This window comes from Chionomys nivalis, chromosome 8 (genome assembly GCF_950005125.1).
Source record: "Chionomys nivalis chromosome 8, mChiNiv1.1, whole genome shotgun sequence".
NCBI lineage: Eukaryota > Metazoa > Chordata > Mammalia > Rodentia > Cricetidae > Chionomys > Chionomys nivalis.
This window is the reverse complement of record NC_080093.1, coordinates 73525304-73537874: the sequence shown is the minus strand read 5'-3', so window position 1 is coordinate 73537874 and position 12571 is coordinate 73525304. Positions and strand designations below refer to the sequence as shown.

The 12571-nt window shown below is 45.9% G+C and overlaps 1 protein-coding gene across 1 annotated transcript in view; it reads left to right on the top strand.

Annotated features, from left to right (window-relative positions):
- Slc5a11 (solute carrier family 5 member 11) overlaps positions 1–12571 on the top strand; it is a 55407-nt gene that overhangs the window by 35258 nt on the left and 7578 nt on the right. Inside the window, exons 9-12 of the mRNA XM_057777830.1 lie at positions 4067–4272; positions 6288–6423; positions 10813–10920; positions 11208–11358. Of these exons, the coding sequence (XP_057633813.1) occupies positions 4067–4272; positions 6288–6423; positions 10813–10920; positions 11208–11358 (601 nt within the window). The remainder of the gene's footprint in view (positions 1–4066; positions 4273–6287; positions 6424–10812; positions 10921–11207; positions 11359–12571) is intronic.

Genomic DNA, 12571 nt, shown 5'->3' with positions numbered 1-12571 from the left:
TTTGCCTTTATGACTTTGTTTCATGACGGTAGGTCATTTTTCTTTCTTTCTTGGGTACCTCATGATTTTCTTGGACGTTGAACATAATCTATAAGACAGTAGAGATTGGGGTAATTTGAAGTTATGTTTGAATATGAGCATAGCTTAGCTCTTTAGTCAAGTTGCTAATGGGGGCCAGTCTGGTTAGGGGCTGAGCTGGAGTTTAGATTTTTCAGTGACTTCTCTGGTTGCCTTGTGTGCACCATCAGCTTCAGATGCCTTGGGCATTATCTCTGCTATGGGGTCTGCGTCTTCAGAATTTGTTTCTTTTTAAATGCCTGCGTTAGCTTCCTCGTGGCTGTAATAGAATGTTTGACATGAACAACTTGGAAACAGGGAAGATTTGTTTTGCAAATCTGGCTCACAGTTTCAGAGATTTCAGTCGTTATTGTGGGGAGGGCCCCGTGGGACACAAGTTTACATCATTACAGCCAGGGAGCAGGCGGATGACAGGACACAGCAGGGCAAGAGACAGACACCATCCTTTGCTCATATACAGAGCGTGGCATTAAATTTGATTCAAGAGAAAGTAAAAATCGTTAATAGTCCAGGGTCTAAAGAAGTAGCCAGAACACTTGACACCGGAAGCCATCCTAGGAAAAGGAACATTCTTATTACTTCATGACATATAAAATATAAGATATATCTATTGAAATCAATGAGACAAAGGTATTATTTACAGATACTGATATGATCGGCTGTTTAAAGATCCAGAAAAATGACCTGGAAAGAAGTTGAGTAGATACAGACTAAAATCAAAAGCACTGTCCTTTATCAAAGTGAAACTTCACATGGAACCCTGACAGCGCCTGCACTGTTGTTACTCAGAGTGCAGGTCAAGGACGGCAACACAGCCGTCCTTGGAGCTCATGATAGAAATCTCAGCCCCCAGCCAATCTGCTGAGCTTCAGAAATCAGACAGAATCCCAGCCCCTAGCCATCCCTCTGGCCCATGGTCTGAACTTCAACAATCAGACAAATCCCAGCCCCTAGCCATTCTTCTGGCCCATGATCTGAACTTCAACAATCAGACAGAATCCCAGCCCCTACCCATTCTTCTGGCCCATGATCTGAACTTCAACAATCAGACAGAATCCCAGCCCTTAGCCATCCCTCTGGCCCATGCATTATCTGTACTTCAACAATCAGACAGAATCCCAACCCCAAATTTCCCTCTGGCCCATGGTCTGCACTTCAGGGATCACAGTGATTTATGCTAGCTTTAGGAAGCTGGACCCCACTCCTATTCTAACTCTATCCCAACTGCTCTATTTGCTGTGGTTTATCTGTTCAAGTTCACTTGCTTCTCAAAAAAATTTTAATTTCTTTTATATGTTTGGGTGTTTTGCCTGCATGTTTGCCTGTTCATGTGTGTGTGCAGTACAAGCTGAGGCCAAAAGAGGGCGTTGGATTTTCTGGGACTGGAGCTAGAGCTGATTGTGAGTGCTGGATATTGAGCACCAGCAAGTGCTCTTAACTACTGAAGCATCTCTCCAGTCCTCACTTGCTTTTTACATGGCTGTCTTACGTTACTAACAAAAAACACAGCCCCAACTGCTACCACAAAATAACTTTTCAGTTGATAATGATTAGCAATAATTTATTACATATTTCAAAATAACTGGGAGAAAGGCTACTGAATAATCCTCAATACAAAGAGAAGACAACTCTTTGACATGATAGGCATGTTTAATTACCTTGGCTTAATCATTATATACTGTGCACATACATATCAAAATATATTATTTCCATTAATATGTATAATTATGTATCATTCAGAAGTAAAATAACATTTTTTAGAGCAGTGAAGATGAACAAAAATCTAACATCCAATAGCTAGGTTTTGTTTTTCTTCGTGTTCTTTGTGCACCTGTCTGCAGGAATCCTGAGGCTGTGTGTCATTCCTCCCTGCGTGCTTAAAGCAATGCCTTTCTTCCTATAGAAAAGCAAACAAAAACAAGTCCCCCTCCCCAAATTCCACCTTCCAAAACCAACCATACTGAATCTTTTCAACAAATGAAGAGGAACAAATGATCTGCAGCCATTACTAGTCTGCTTTTCAGAACTGTTGTGGCAGAGACAATGCTAAGCCTTTTGTGGGAATTACATCATTCTTCCGCGCCCTGGGCCTCAGGGGGCTGCTGCACAGTCCCCCACCCATAGCAGGGGAGGCTGATAGCAGAGGCAGGAAGTGGCTTGCTTAAGACCACCTCTTGTGATACTGTGACAGATAAATAGCTGAGAAGTTCTGAGGCAAAAGGATACTTTCCCTAGCCTCAGGTCCATGGACCAGATCAGGGTACCTGTGAACTTGGATGGGAAAAAAGATAAAATAAAAAAGAAACACCCTATCTCTATTTCTATCCATTTCCCAATTACAAAGGTAGGTCACACACAACAGCAGTATTTGCAGGACCTATGGTTTTGATAGCAAAAGATATCCCAAGTTTCTTTTAACTGCATTAGAGTTATTGCTGATTGTGTGTATGTGTGTGCATGCATGTGTGCGTGCGCATGTGTGTGTTATATGTGCACATGTATATGGGTGTGCTTGCTTATGAGTATATATGTGGAGGCCAGAGGTTGATATTAGGTGTCTTCCTCAATCTCTTTCTACCTTTTTTCTTTTCCTTTTCTTTTCTTTTCTTTTCTTTTCTTTTCTTTTCTTTTCTTTTCTTTTCTTTCTTTCTTTCTTTCTTTCTTTCTTTCTTTCTTTCTTTCTTTCTTCTTTTTTGTGACAGGATCTCCCACTGAATGTGGAGCTCAACTATTGGCTAGACTAGATGACCAGCAAACCCTTCTTTTGCCAACCCAGTGATGTGGTTACAGATGTTCACCACCATGCCTAGCTTTTATGTGGATGCTGGGGATCCAAGCTCAGGTCTTCATGAGCCATGTCCCCCGCCCACTGCTATTAGAATGCCTTTGTGTGTGTGTGTGTGTGTGTGTGTGTGTGTGTTCGCAGCTTCATAACTAAACCATTCTAAGACCTACTATTTTATTGTTTATCATTAGACCAATTATTTAACGGAGCAGGTAAATTATTGTGTCACATTTTTGTAGTTTGATGATTGCTTTCTAGACACACACACACACACACACACACACTCCTCTGTGTTATGTCCAAATCTGTGAAGTCCCCCAAAAGCTAACAAGGAGACCAAATCCCATATGTAAAAACAAAGAGCCTTTATTTTATGCAAGTTTGCAAACTCGGTCTTTCCGCATGTCCAATGTATTGGAATACCGGAGAGCCCCAAGCTCAGTTAGAGTTGAGTTTTTATAGCAGCAAAGGTGGGGGTGAGGGATTTCTGAGGTTCAGGACCCCTGATTGGCTGACATTTGTCTAGGGGTGTCTTGGTGAGTGTGTGATGGCAGGTGATCCTATCTATAGCAGTTGGAACGTTAGGCATTTCCTTTGGATGATCTGTTCTTGGGTGGTGCTCAGGTAATCTCAGTTTGTGGTTCTTCCTGCAACCAGGTATTGCTGCAGGGTAAACTACTGAGACTCAGGCCTCCATTAAATTTATCAATGGCTAAGTCCTACTCTGGCAGGTGATAATGGTTGGAAGTAAAGAACTTCCTTTGGGTGGTCTGTTCATATCATGGCCGGCTCTGACACTGTACTTTATATTATGCATTTAGAGTCGATAGTCAGGGCCAGTGAGATGAGTCAATGGGTAAAGACATTTGCCGCCAAGCCTGATGACCTGAGACAATCCCTGGAATTCACACAGTGGAAGGAGCAGTGGCTTCCACAAGTCACCCTCTGATCTAACCTTGACACACTGTGGCCTGTACACACGGCCACACCCAAGTCTCTGCCAGTGAATATCCAAATTTCATAGAAAAATTATTCTGAGATTCCATCTAGAGTAGCTATCAAAGGCACAAGAGAAAAAGGACAGAGGTTAAGAAGGGGCCACTGTTCCTCAATAGCTCTGCTCTGACTAGGCCATCATCTGGCTTCCATCTTGCGACAGGCTCCACGAGCTCCTGGCAACCTTAGGTTTCCTCTGCACCCTAGGTTTTGCAGCTGTCGGTGGGATGGAAGGCCTGAAGGACCAGTACTTCTCAGCCCTGGCTAGTAACCGCAGTGAGAACAGCAGCTGTGGGCTGCCCCGAGAAGATGCCTTTCACATCTTCAGAGACCCAGTGACCTCTGACCTCCCCTGGCCTGGGATCCTGTTTGGAATGTCCGTCCCGTCTCTCTGGTACTGGTGCACAGATCAGGTACGGGAGCTGGCTGACTCCCTGATGCTTCTTTGCTGGGCTGACCGGCCTCAGTGGTGTGACTTGGCTGTGTGTGTTCCTCTGTCTCCTCATCTCCTCCATCCCCTCCACCCTCTTCTGCTCTGCCTGCTGTTTTGCTTCTTACAAATGCTAATGGAAATTCAGGAGCTGCTGATTTCTGCAAAAGGGGGAACTTAACATACCCTGCTTGTCTGGAAAGAGCCAGTCATAAGCTCAATCATACGGAAGATGATAAATTTCAAGATTTGCAATGAGCATCTTCTGTTCAACAAATACCCCAGGCATGCCTCTGGGCACTTGAGGAATCTGGAGGTGATTGAGCTACCCTGTTACTGCCTGGGGAAGACAGAGAGTTGACAAATAAGCATTTTCTGTGGGATATTAAAGGGTGAGGCAAAAGAAGTCTGAGTGAGGGGAATGCAATTTAAAATAGGTTGCAAGAGTGTGGCTGAGGAGGGATCTGAACAAAGTTGGTCTCTAACCTACACACACACACACACACACAGTTAGAAAAGGGAAGAACCACCCAACTGCTACAATTTCTATCATTTTTAGAATCTGAAAGTCACAGACTGATGATGTTCAGTCACGACCAGGGCTTTTTTGAGTTCCGAATGGATGAGTCCCTTGGATTTATGTTTCCTGCCAGCATTTACTTATTGTTTATCTGGGAGCTGCATGGATCAACACCAGAACCTTGCATACACTGGGCAAGTGGTCTGTTACTGAGTTGCACCTCCAGGCCTGGGTCTCCTTAAGCATCAGACTTTGTGGGGGATGTGGGGAAAATGGGGGAAACTCAGATGCTATTGATGACCAGACATCAAAATATGGGGTTAAACCCTTACATTTGTCCACTTCTCTCTTTTTTATTGTTTTTATTAAGCTATATATTTTTATCCACTCCCCGCCCTTCCTCCCCACTCTCCTTCTACCCTCTCCCATGGTCCCCATGCTCCCATTTTACTCAGGAGACCTTGTCTTTTTCTACTTCCCATGCAGATTAGATCCATGTATGTCTCTCTTAGGGTCCTCATTGTTGTCTAGGTTCTCTGGGACTGTGAATTGTAGGCTGGTTTTCTTTGCTTTATGTCTAAAAGCCACTTATGAGTGAGTACATATGATATTTATCTTTCTGAGTTTGGGTTACTTCACTCACTCAATATGATGTTTTCTAGATTCATCCATTTGTGTGCAAATTTCAAGATGTCATTATTTTTTTCTGCTGTGTAGTACTTCATTGTGTAAATGTACCACGTTTTCCTTATCCATTCTTTGGTCAATAGGCATTTAGTTTGTTTCCAGGTTCTGGCTATGACAAACAATGCTGTTATGAACACAGTTGAGCACATGTCCTTGTGGTACGATTGAGCATCTTTTGGGTATATACCCAAAAGTGCTATTGCTGAGTCTTGAGGAAGGTTGTTTCCTAATTTTCTGAGAAATCGCCACACTGACATCCAAATGGGTTGTAGCAGTTTGCATTCCTACCAGCAATGCAGAAGTGTTCCCTTTTCCCCACAACTTCTTCAGCATAAGTTTTCATCAGTGTTTTTGATCTTGACCATTCTTACAGGTGTAAGATGGAATCTCAGAGTTGTTTTGATTTGCATTTCTCTGATGGCTAAGGATGTTGAATATTTCCTTAAGTGTCTTTCAGCCATTTTAGATTGCTCTGTTGAGAGTTTTCTGTTTAGGTCTGTACTCCATTTTTTTTTATTGGATTATTTATTCTTTTGATGACCAATTTCTTGAGTTCTTTGTATATTTTGGAGATCAACCCCTCTGTGCAATGTGGGGTTGGTGAAGATCTTTTCCCATTCTGTAGGCTGCTGTTTTGTCTTGTTGACTGTGCCCTTTGCTTCACAGCAACGAGAAATGCTTTCCTATAAATAAGATAGGCAGACCCAGATCTCAGTTCCACCAGTGAACTACACAGGGCCAGTGAACACACCGTCCTCGACTTCCAACCATCTCCATCCACTCTGCTCCAGGTGATCGTTCAGCGGAGTCTGGCTGCCAAGAACCTGTCTCATGCCAAAGGTGGCTCCCTGATGGCTGCGTACCTAAAAGTGCTTCCCCTTTTCCTGATGGTGTTTCCCGGTATGGTCAGCAGGGTCCTTTTTCCAGGTGAGGAGGCTGTTGGGGACAGCGGTCATCGTCTGTATGCAAGTCTCAGGCTCTAGGCAATGTTCTAAGTGCAGCACTCACTGTCCCACAAGAACAGGACAAAAGGCTTGGCCTGGTGGCTGGATGGAGGTCTCCCCATCTCTCTACTGACTTCACACTGCTGTCCAGCACTGACTCAGCACACAAGACCCACTGGTATTCCAAGACGAGGGAGCAGATGCTTACAGGGAGCCTGCCACTGTATTCTTCCAACCACAAAGTAGTCTAAGGTTATGTGGTTCCACGTGCACACTTATTCCCACAGAACAAGTCATGTGCCCATGCTTTAGGGTTGAAACTCAGTGTTCTGGTAACTTTGGTCTGATGGAACCCCTCCTGTGATAGTAAATATCAGGAGACATAAATAATCCTGCAAGAACACACACATACACACACACACACACACACACACACACAGAGGCTTTTCTTTTTGAGACAGGATCTTGTGCGGCCTAGGCTGGCCTTGGACTTATGATAGTCTCACATCCGCCTCTCAAATGCTGGGATTACAGGTGTGCACCACCACATTTGGCTAGCTATTTTTCTTCAAATACAAACAAGAGGTTTCTACATATGCACAAACAATACTTAGTAGGGTAATATGACCCGGAGTCTCTGGTATCAGGAGCTGGTGATCTACACAGAACAATTCTGTTTCTCTTTTAAACAGTGAGCATTCTTCCATAAGCACCAAGGCTGTTACTAACTCAAAGGAGACCATAATTCAGAAAGCATTGTCCCATCCCTTATCCCTGCAGGTTATACCAGTGGTTCTCAACCTGTGTCACATAACAGATTATGTGACATTATGACTTAAAACATTAGCAAAGTTACAGTTATGAAGTAGACATGAAATAATTTTATGGTTGGGGGTCACCACAACATGAGGAACTGTATTAAAGGGTCACAGCTTTAGGAAGGTTGAGAGCCACTGAATTATAGATGCAAAGAACGAATAGAATGACCGGGTGGTGGTGCACACCCTTAATCCCCGTAGAGGCACAAGCAGGCGGGTCTCTGTGAGTTTGAGGCCAGCCTGGTCTACAGAGTGAGTTCCAGGACAGCCAGAGCTATACAGAGAAACACTGTCTCGAAAAGCCAAAATAAAAGAGGAGGACGCATGACCATTCATTAACCAGTCCAGTTAGGTCTAAATCATTTAGAATCTTGAAGAATTAAGGGGGAATTGGGGGTAGGATACCAACCACAGTGTTGAATTCCGAAAGCTTGCCTCTCCAGCCCGGATGGGGATCACAGGTCATGCCTCCATGCAGAGGGCACACAGCATGGGAAAAACATGAGGGGGCAAAGCCTGAGATCTTGGCTTCTTGGTGATTTGATGGAAAGCACATGGCTGCTGAGTAAAGCCTGAGAGATAACACCAGACGTGGTTTAAAGCGACCGCAATGGCTGCGGACCTGCTAAGGGTCCTGCGGATAGACAGCGCTGATGGCGGGCTTCATTCTGGACTGCCTATGCTTGAACCTTACTCAGCTCTGCCACTCAGGAGCTACATGGCCTTGGATACATCATTTAATCTCTGTTTCCTTTGTTTCTTCATCTGTAAGATGGGTGGGAGTGAAATCTATGTCAAGTGAACTTGTTATGTATACATAGGTGGTTAACTAACAGGTAGCAATGCTATTGAAGAGTGTGTTAATTATCACAGGGCCTCTGGAGTCAATTAAAACTTAATTGAACCAATCAATTTCACCAAGGTGAACAATCTGTATGTGTGTGTGTGCAGACGCATGTGCACAGCAACGGTTGATCTCCAGCCTTCTCTACCTTACTTTGTGAAATGGCCTTACTGACGGTGGTGCTCACTGATTCAGCTGGACTAGGGGGTCACTGAGCCCCAGGGATCCGCCTGTCTCCACCTCCTCGGCACTTGGATTACAGCTCTGCACTGTGCTCAGCTTTAATGGGTGCTGGGCACCCAGCTCCGTCCTCATGCTGTGGAGTAAGCACTTTACCGACAGGCCACTTCCCCGATCCCGGACAGACTACAGGAAGAACACTGTGTTCTTCACTGGGCGCGATTTGTAGACTTTGCTCCAGTCACGTGCCCCATGCTTGAAGGGTAGGAAAACCCTTAGTAGGAAAAACCCTTCAGAGTTAATGATCAACTAACAGTCTGAGAGGACCCTGCTCCTTCCTAGTCTGCATGGAGAAGGGGAGCCTCCCCAGAACAGAATAAAACATACAGGTTTGAACTTCAGCAATGGGAGGCTTCTGTGCCCCAGTAGTGAGAATGTTGAGTGTTTTCTTATCTGCTGGTTTCCTCAAAAGCTCTTGATTTTTCTGAGGGGTGGGTGGGGCATGTATATATGTGGCATATGGTGCATATGGCTTTACATGTGTGCAGACACACATACATATGTGTACAGGCACATATACATATGTGTGCATGTACATGTGGTGACCAAAAGTTGATATGGTGTGTCTTCCCCAAATGTTGCCTTGTTTTTAGTAAATACAGGATCTCCCAGAGAACCTGGAGCTCACTGATTTGGCTAGGACAACCGGCCAGCAAGCTCCAGCAATCACCCCATCTGCTTCCCTAGCCCTTTCTCCTATTCTGGCATTACTAGTGTGTGCCACTGCCCCAAGCTTTGCATATGGGTGCTGGAAGCTCAACTCAGGTTCCCATGCTTGTTCAGCAAACATTTTACTCACTGAGCCATCTCCCCAGCCCAATCTTAACCCTTCTGAGGGACACATCCCAATGACCTAAGGGCCTCCCACTAAGCTCCACCTCTTATAGGGCCCACCATCTCTCAATATTGCCACACTAAGTACCAAAACTCCCAATACATGAATACAAACCACGCCCTAGCCACAGCAGAAGTGCACTGTGGAGTCCAACTAGAGAACCAGGGTGGGTAGAAATCAGAGAAGCGCTAGGGAGGGAAAAGAGAGGGGACTGGAGAGGTGGCTACTAATGTGCTTCCAGAGGACCTGAGTTCAGTTCCCAGCACCCAGGCTGGGACCCTTGCTGGCCTCTGTGGACACTGACATTCATGAGCACAAGCCTATATACGGACACATGCATGGACATATAATTTAAAAATAAGATTTTTTTTCTTTTTTTGGTTTTTTCGAGACAGGGTTTCTCTGTAGCTTTGGTGCCTGTCCCAGAACTAGCTCTTGTAGACCAGGCTGGCCTCAAACTCCCAGAGATCCGCCTGCCTCTGCCTCCCGAGTGCTGGGATTAAAGGCGAGCGCCACCACCGCCCGGCAAGATTTTTTTTTAAAGAGAGAAGAGATACTCAGAGTTTGAAGCTCACAGTGAGCTTGAATCTAAACTGAGCAGCTGCACCTGAACCCTCTGAGAAGCTGAGGGAGGCAGGGAAGGAGGGGTGGGAAAGTATTCACAGGGCTAGGGTGCAGCTCAGCAGCAGTAGGGTGGACACTCGCTGTGCACAAAGCCCTGAGGTCTAGACCCAACACTGAGAAGAAAAAAGTTAAGTGTTTCGTAAGAAGTATCATGGAGGAACTTCACCACAGGTGTGAGTCGCTGTCCCCCTGTGGCAGCTGAGAAGATGAAGTCTGAGGGAGGACTCCAGCTATGACTGGCTGTTAGGGGTCATGGCTCCATTTGGGGTCCAATGGCAGTGGCGATGTGTTCTTACTATGTCCTGTATACTTGGATGCTGAAGTTTTAACGTGCATGATCTCAGCCAATTGTTACGCTCTTTTTTTCCATTGACTTATTTTTAATAATTATTTGAGTGTGTGTGTGTGTGTGTGTGTGCGCGCGTGCGCACGTATGTATGCCAGTGTGCCCTGTCACCTGTGTGAAGTCAGGACAACTTGCAGGAGTCACTTCTCTCCTATAGAGTGGCACATGAGGATTGAACTAAGGTTGCTGGGCTTGCTAGTCCTTCCTTTACTTCTGAACTGTGTGTAGGTGTGTGTGTGTGGGGGGGAGTGGAGTGGAGGTACGTATGCATGTGTGTGCAGGCCTCATGGAATCCATGCAGAGGTCAAAGAGAACATGTGGGCTTTGGTTCTCTCCGGCCACATGGGCCCTGGGGATTGAACGGGTTGTCAGCCTTGCCAGCCCTGTCGTTCTGACCGTGTGAAACTGTGTCTTAGCAGTATAGTTTCAGAGAACAGCCACGCTAATGTTATGAGATGGTTACGTCATCACCCCCTCCCGCCACCGCTCTACAGACTGGCAGCGGGAGCCCAGAGCGCTGAAGGGGCTTGGAGTTGAGCTCTTTTCTATTTCTCTCAGCTCTAAGCTCGTAGACCCTTCTGGTGCTGGTCTGGTTCTGGCACATGGTAGCCAGGCCTGGGCTCAGGGCCTGTCTGCCTCACTCTGGGCTTACATTTCCTCCATAGATCAAGTGGCCTGTGCTCACCCTGACATCTGCCAGCAGGTCTGTAGCAATCCCTCTGGCTGCTCAGACATCGCATATCCCAAACTTGTGCTGGAACTTTTGCCCACAGGTAATGTCCCCTCACCCCTATACTTAGTCCCCTGAACCACCTAGAAAGGAGGATATTGTTTGGGTGCTGATCTGAGGTAGGGACAAGATGTAAGAGCTACGGGCACCCCAAAGACTAGATTTTAAGAGGCCCACAAAGTCTTGTCTGACTACCCCACCAGAGGGTCTACTTCAGAGCTGAGCCATCAGGATCAGCTAGCTTTAGGCCTGGGATGGCAGGGTCACAAGAGAAGGCAGAAGCGGTCAGCAGAAAGCCCAAGGCCTATAGACCTCCCTTCTGCCTCCCAGGACTCCGTGGGCTCATGATGGCTGTGATGGTGGCGGCTCTCATGTCCTCCCTCACCTCCATATTTAACAGTTCCAGCACCATCTTCACCATGGACCTGTGGACCCACATCCGGCCACGGGCATCTGAAAGGGAGCTCATGATTGTGGGCAGGTAAGGCCATATAGAGTAGGGACTCGGAAACGAAAAGCCCAGTTACCTAGCAAGGAGGGAACTGAGCTCACAGACAGGCAAAGCCAATGTGCCTGAGTTTGCTCAGCCTCTGCGGTTGACTCTGCATGAGTTAGTCGCTCATTCAGGAGATGCTCTGTGAACACCTGCTGTGTTCCAGTACTTAAAACACTACCTAAAAATGTTCCAGCATTTAAAAACAGTCCTCCAGTACCAGAACACAGTACCAAAAGATGTGCACCTGTAGGCACGATGCTAGGGGTGGGGATGAAGTCAAGCAGACGGTTGAAGCCCTGATGAGTGTTCCGACTGCGAATCAGGAGACCTAGACTTTCAGACAGGAAGCACCAATCCGGGTTGGGATCTGGGGGATGGTAGGGAGTAGCTGGGTAAGACTGTGGGGCAGTGATTTCTATTCCAAGACTCCCACAAAGTCCTGAAGTCTAGTAGGAAAGCAGAAGTGAGCGTCATGAAAATGTAATGGAAAATAGACACAAATAAGCTGCTCCTTGGGGTCCTGCCACACAAAAAGATCCCTGTAGAGAGATGTCTCAGTCATGCATCAGGGAGAGAGGACTTAGACATGACCGTGAATGTTAACCCACTAAAGAAAAGCCAGATGCACTGTACTTGATCACTTAAAAAGCACCATTAAAAAGATATAAAGATAAGTCACAGACTGGAGAGAATATTCGCAAATCACATTACATGCTTAAGAATGTGTAATCTAGAAAATATGAAGAATTCTTGGAACATAGTATGACCAACCACCAAAACAGCTGAATAAACATTTCACCAATGAAGATGTAGAAATGACTATGAGCCCGGGACAAGATTCTCAGCATCATTTATTACATGAGATATCACTACATCCCACTAGAATGCCAGTAACAGCCAGGCGTAGTGGTGCATGCCTATTGCCCCAGCTCTTGGAAAGCTGATGCAGGAAGAACTTGAGTGTGAGACCATCCTGGACCACATAGCAAGTTCTAGCTGTCCTCACTTTTTTTTTTCTCTGTAGCTTTGGGGCCTGTCCTGAAACTAGCTCTTGTAGACCAGGCTGGCATTGAACTCAGAGATCCAGAAATCTGCCTGCCTCTGCCTCCTGAGTGCTGGGATTAAGGTGTGCGCCACCATAGACCTCCTATACACTGCAGATGGGATTATGAATGGTTCTATTTAAAAACAATCCTAC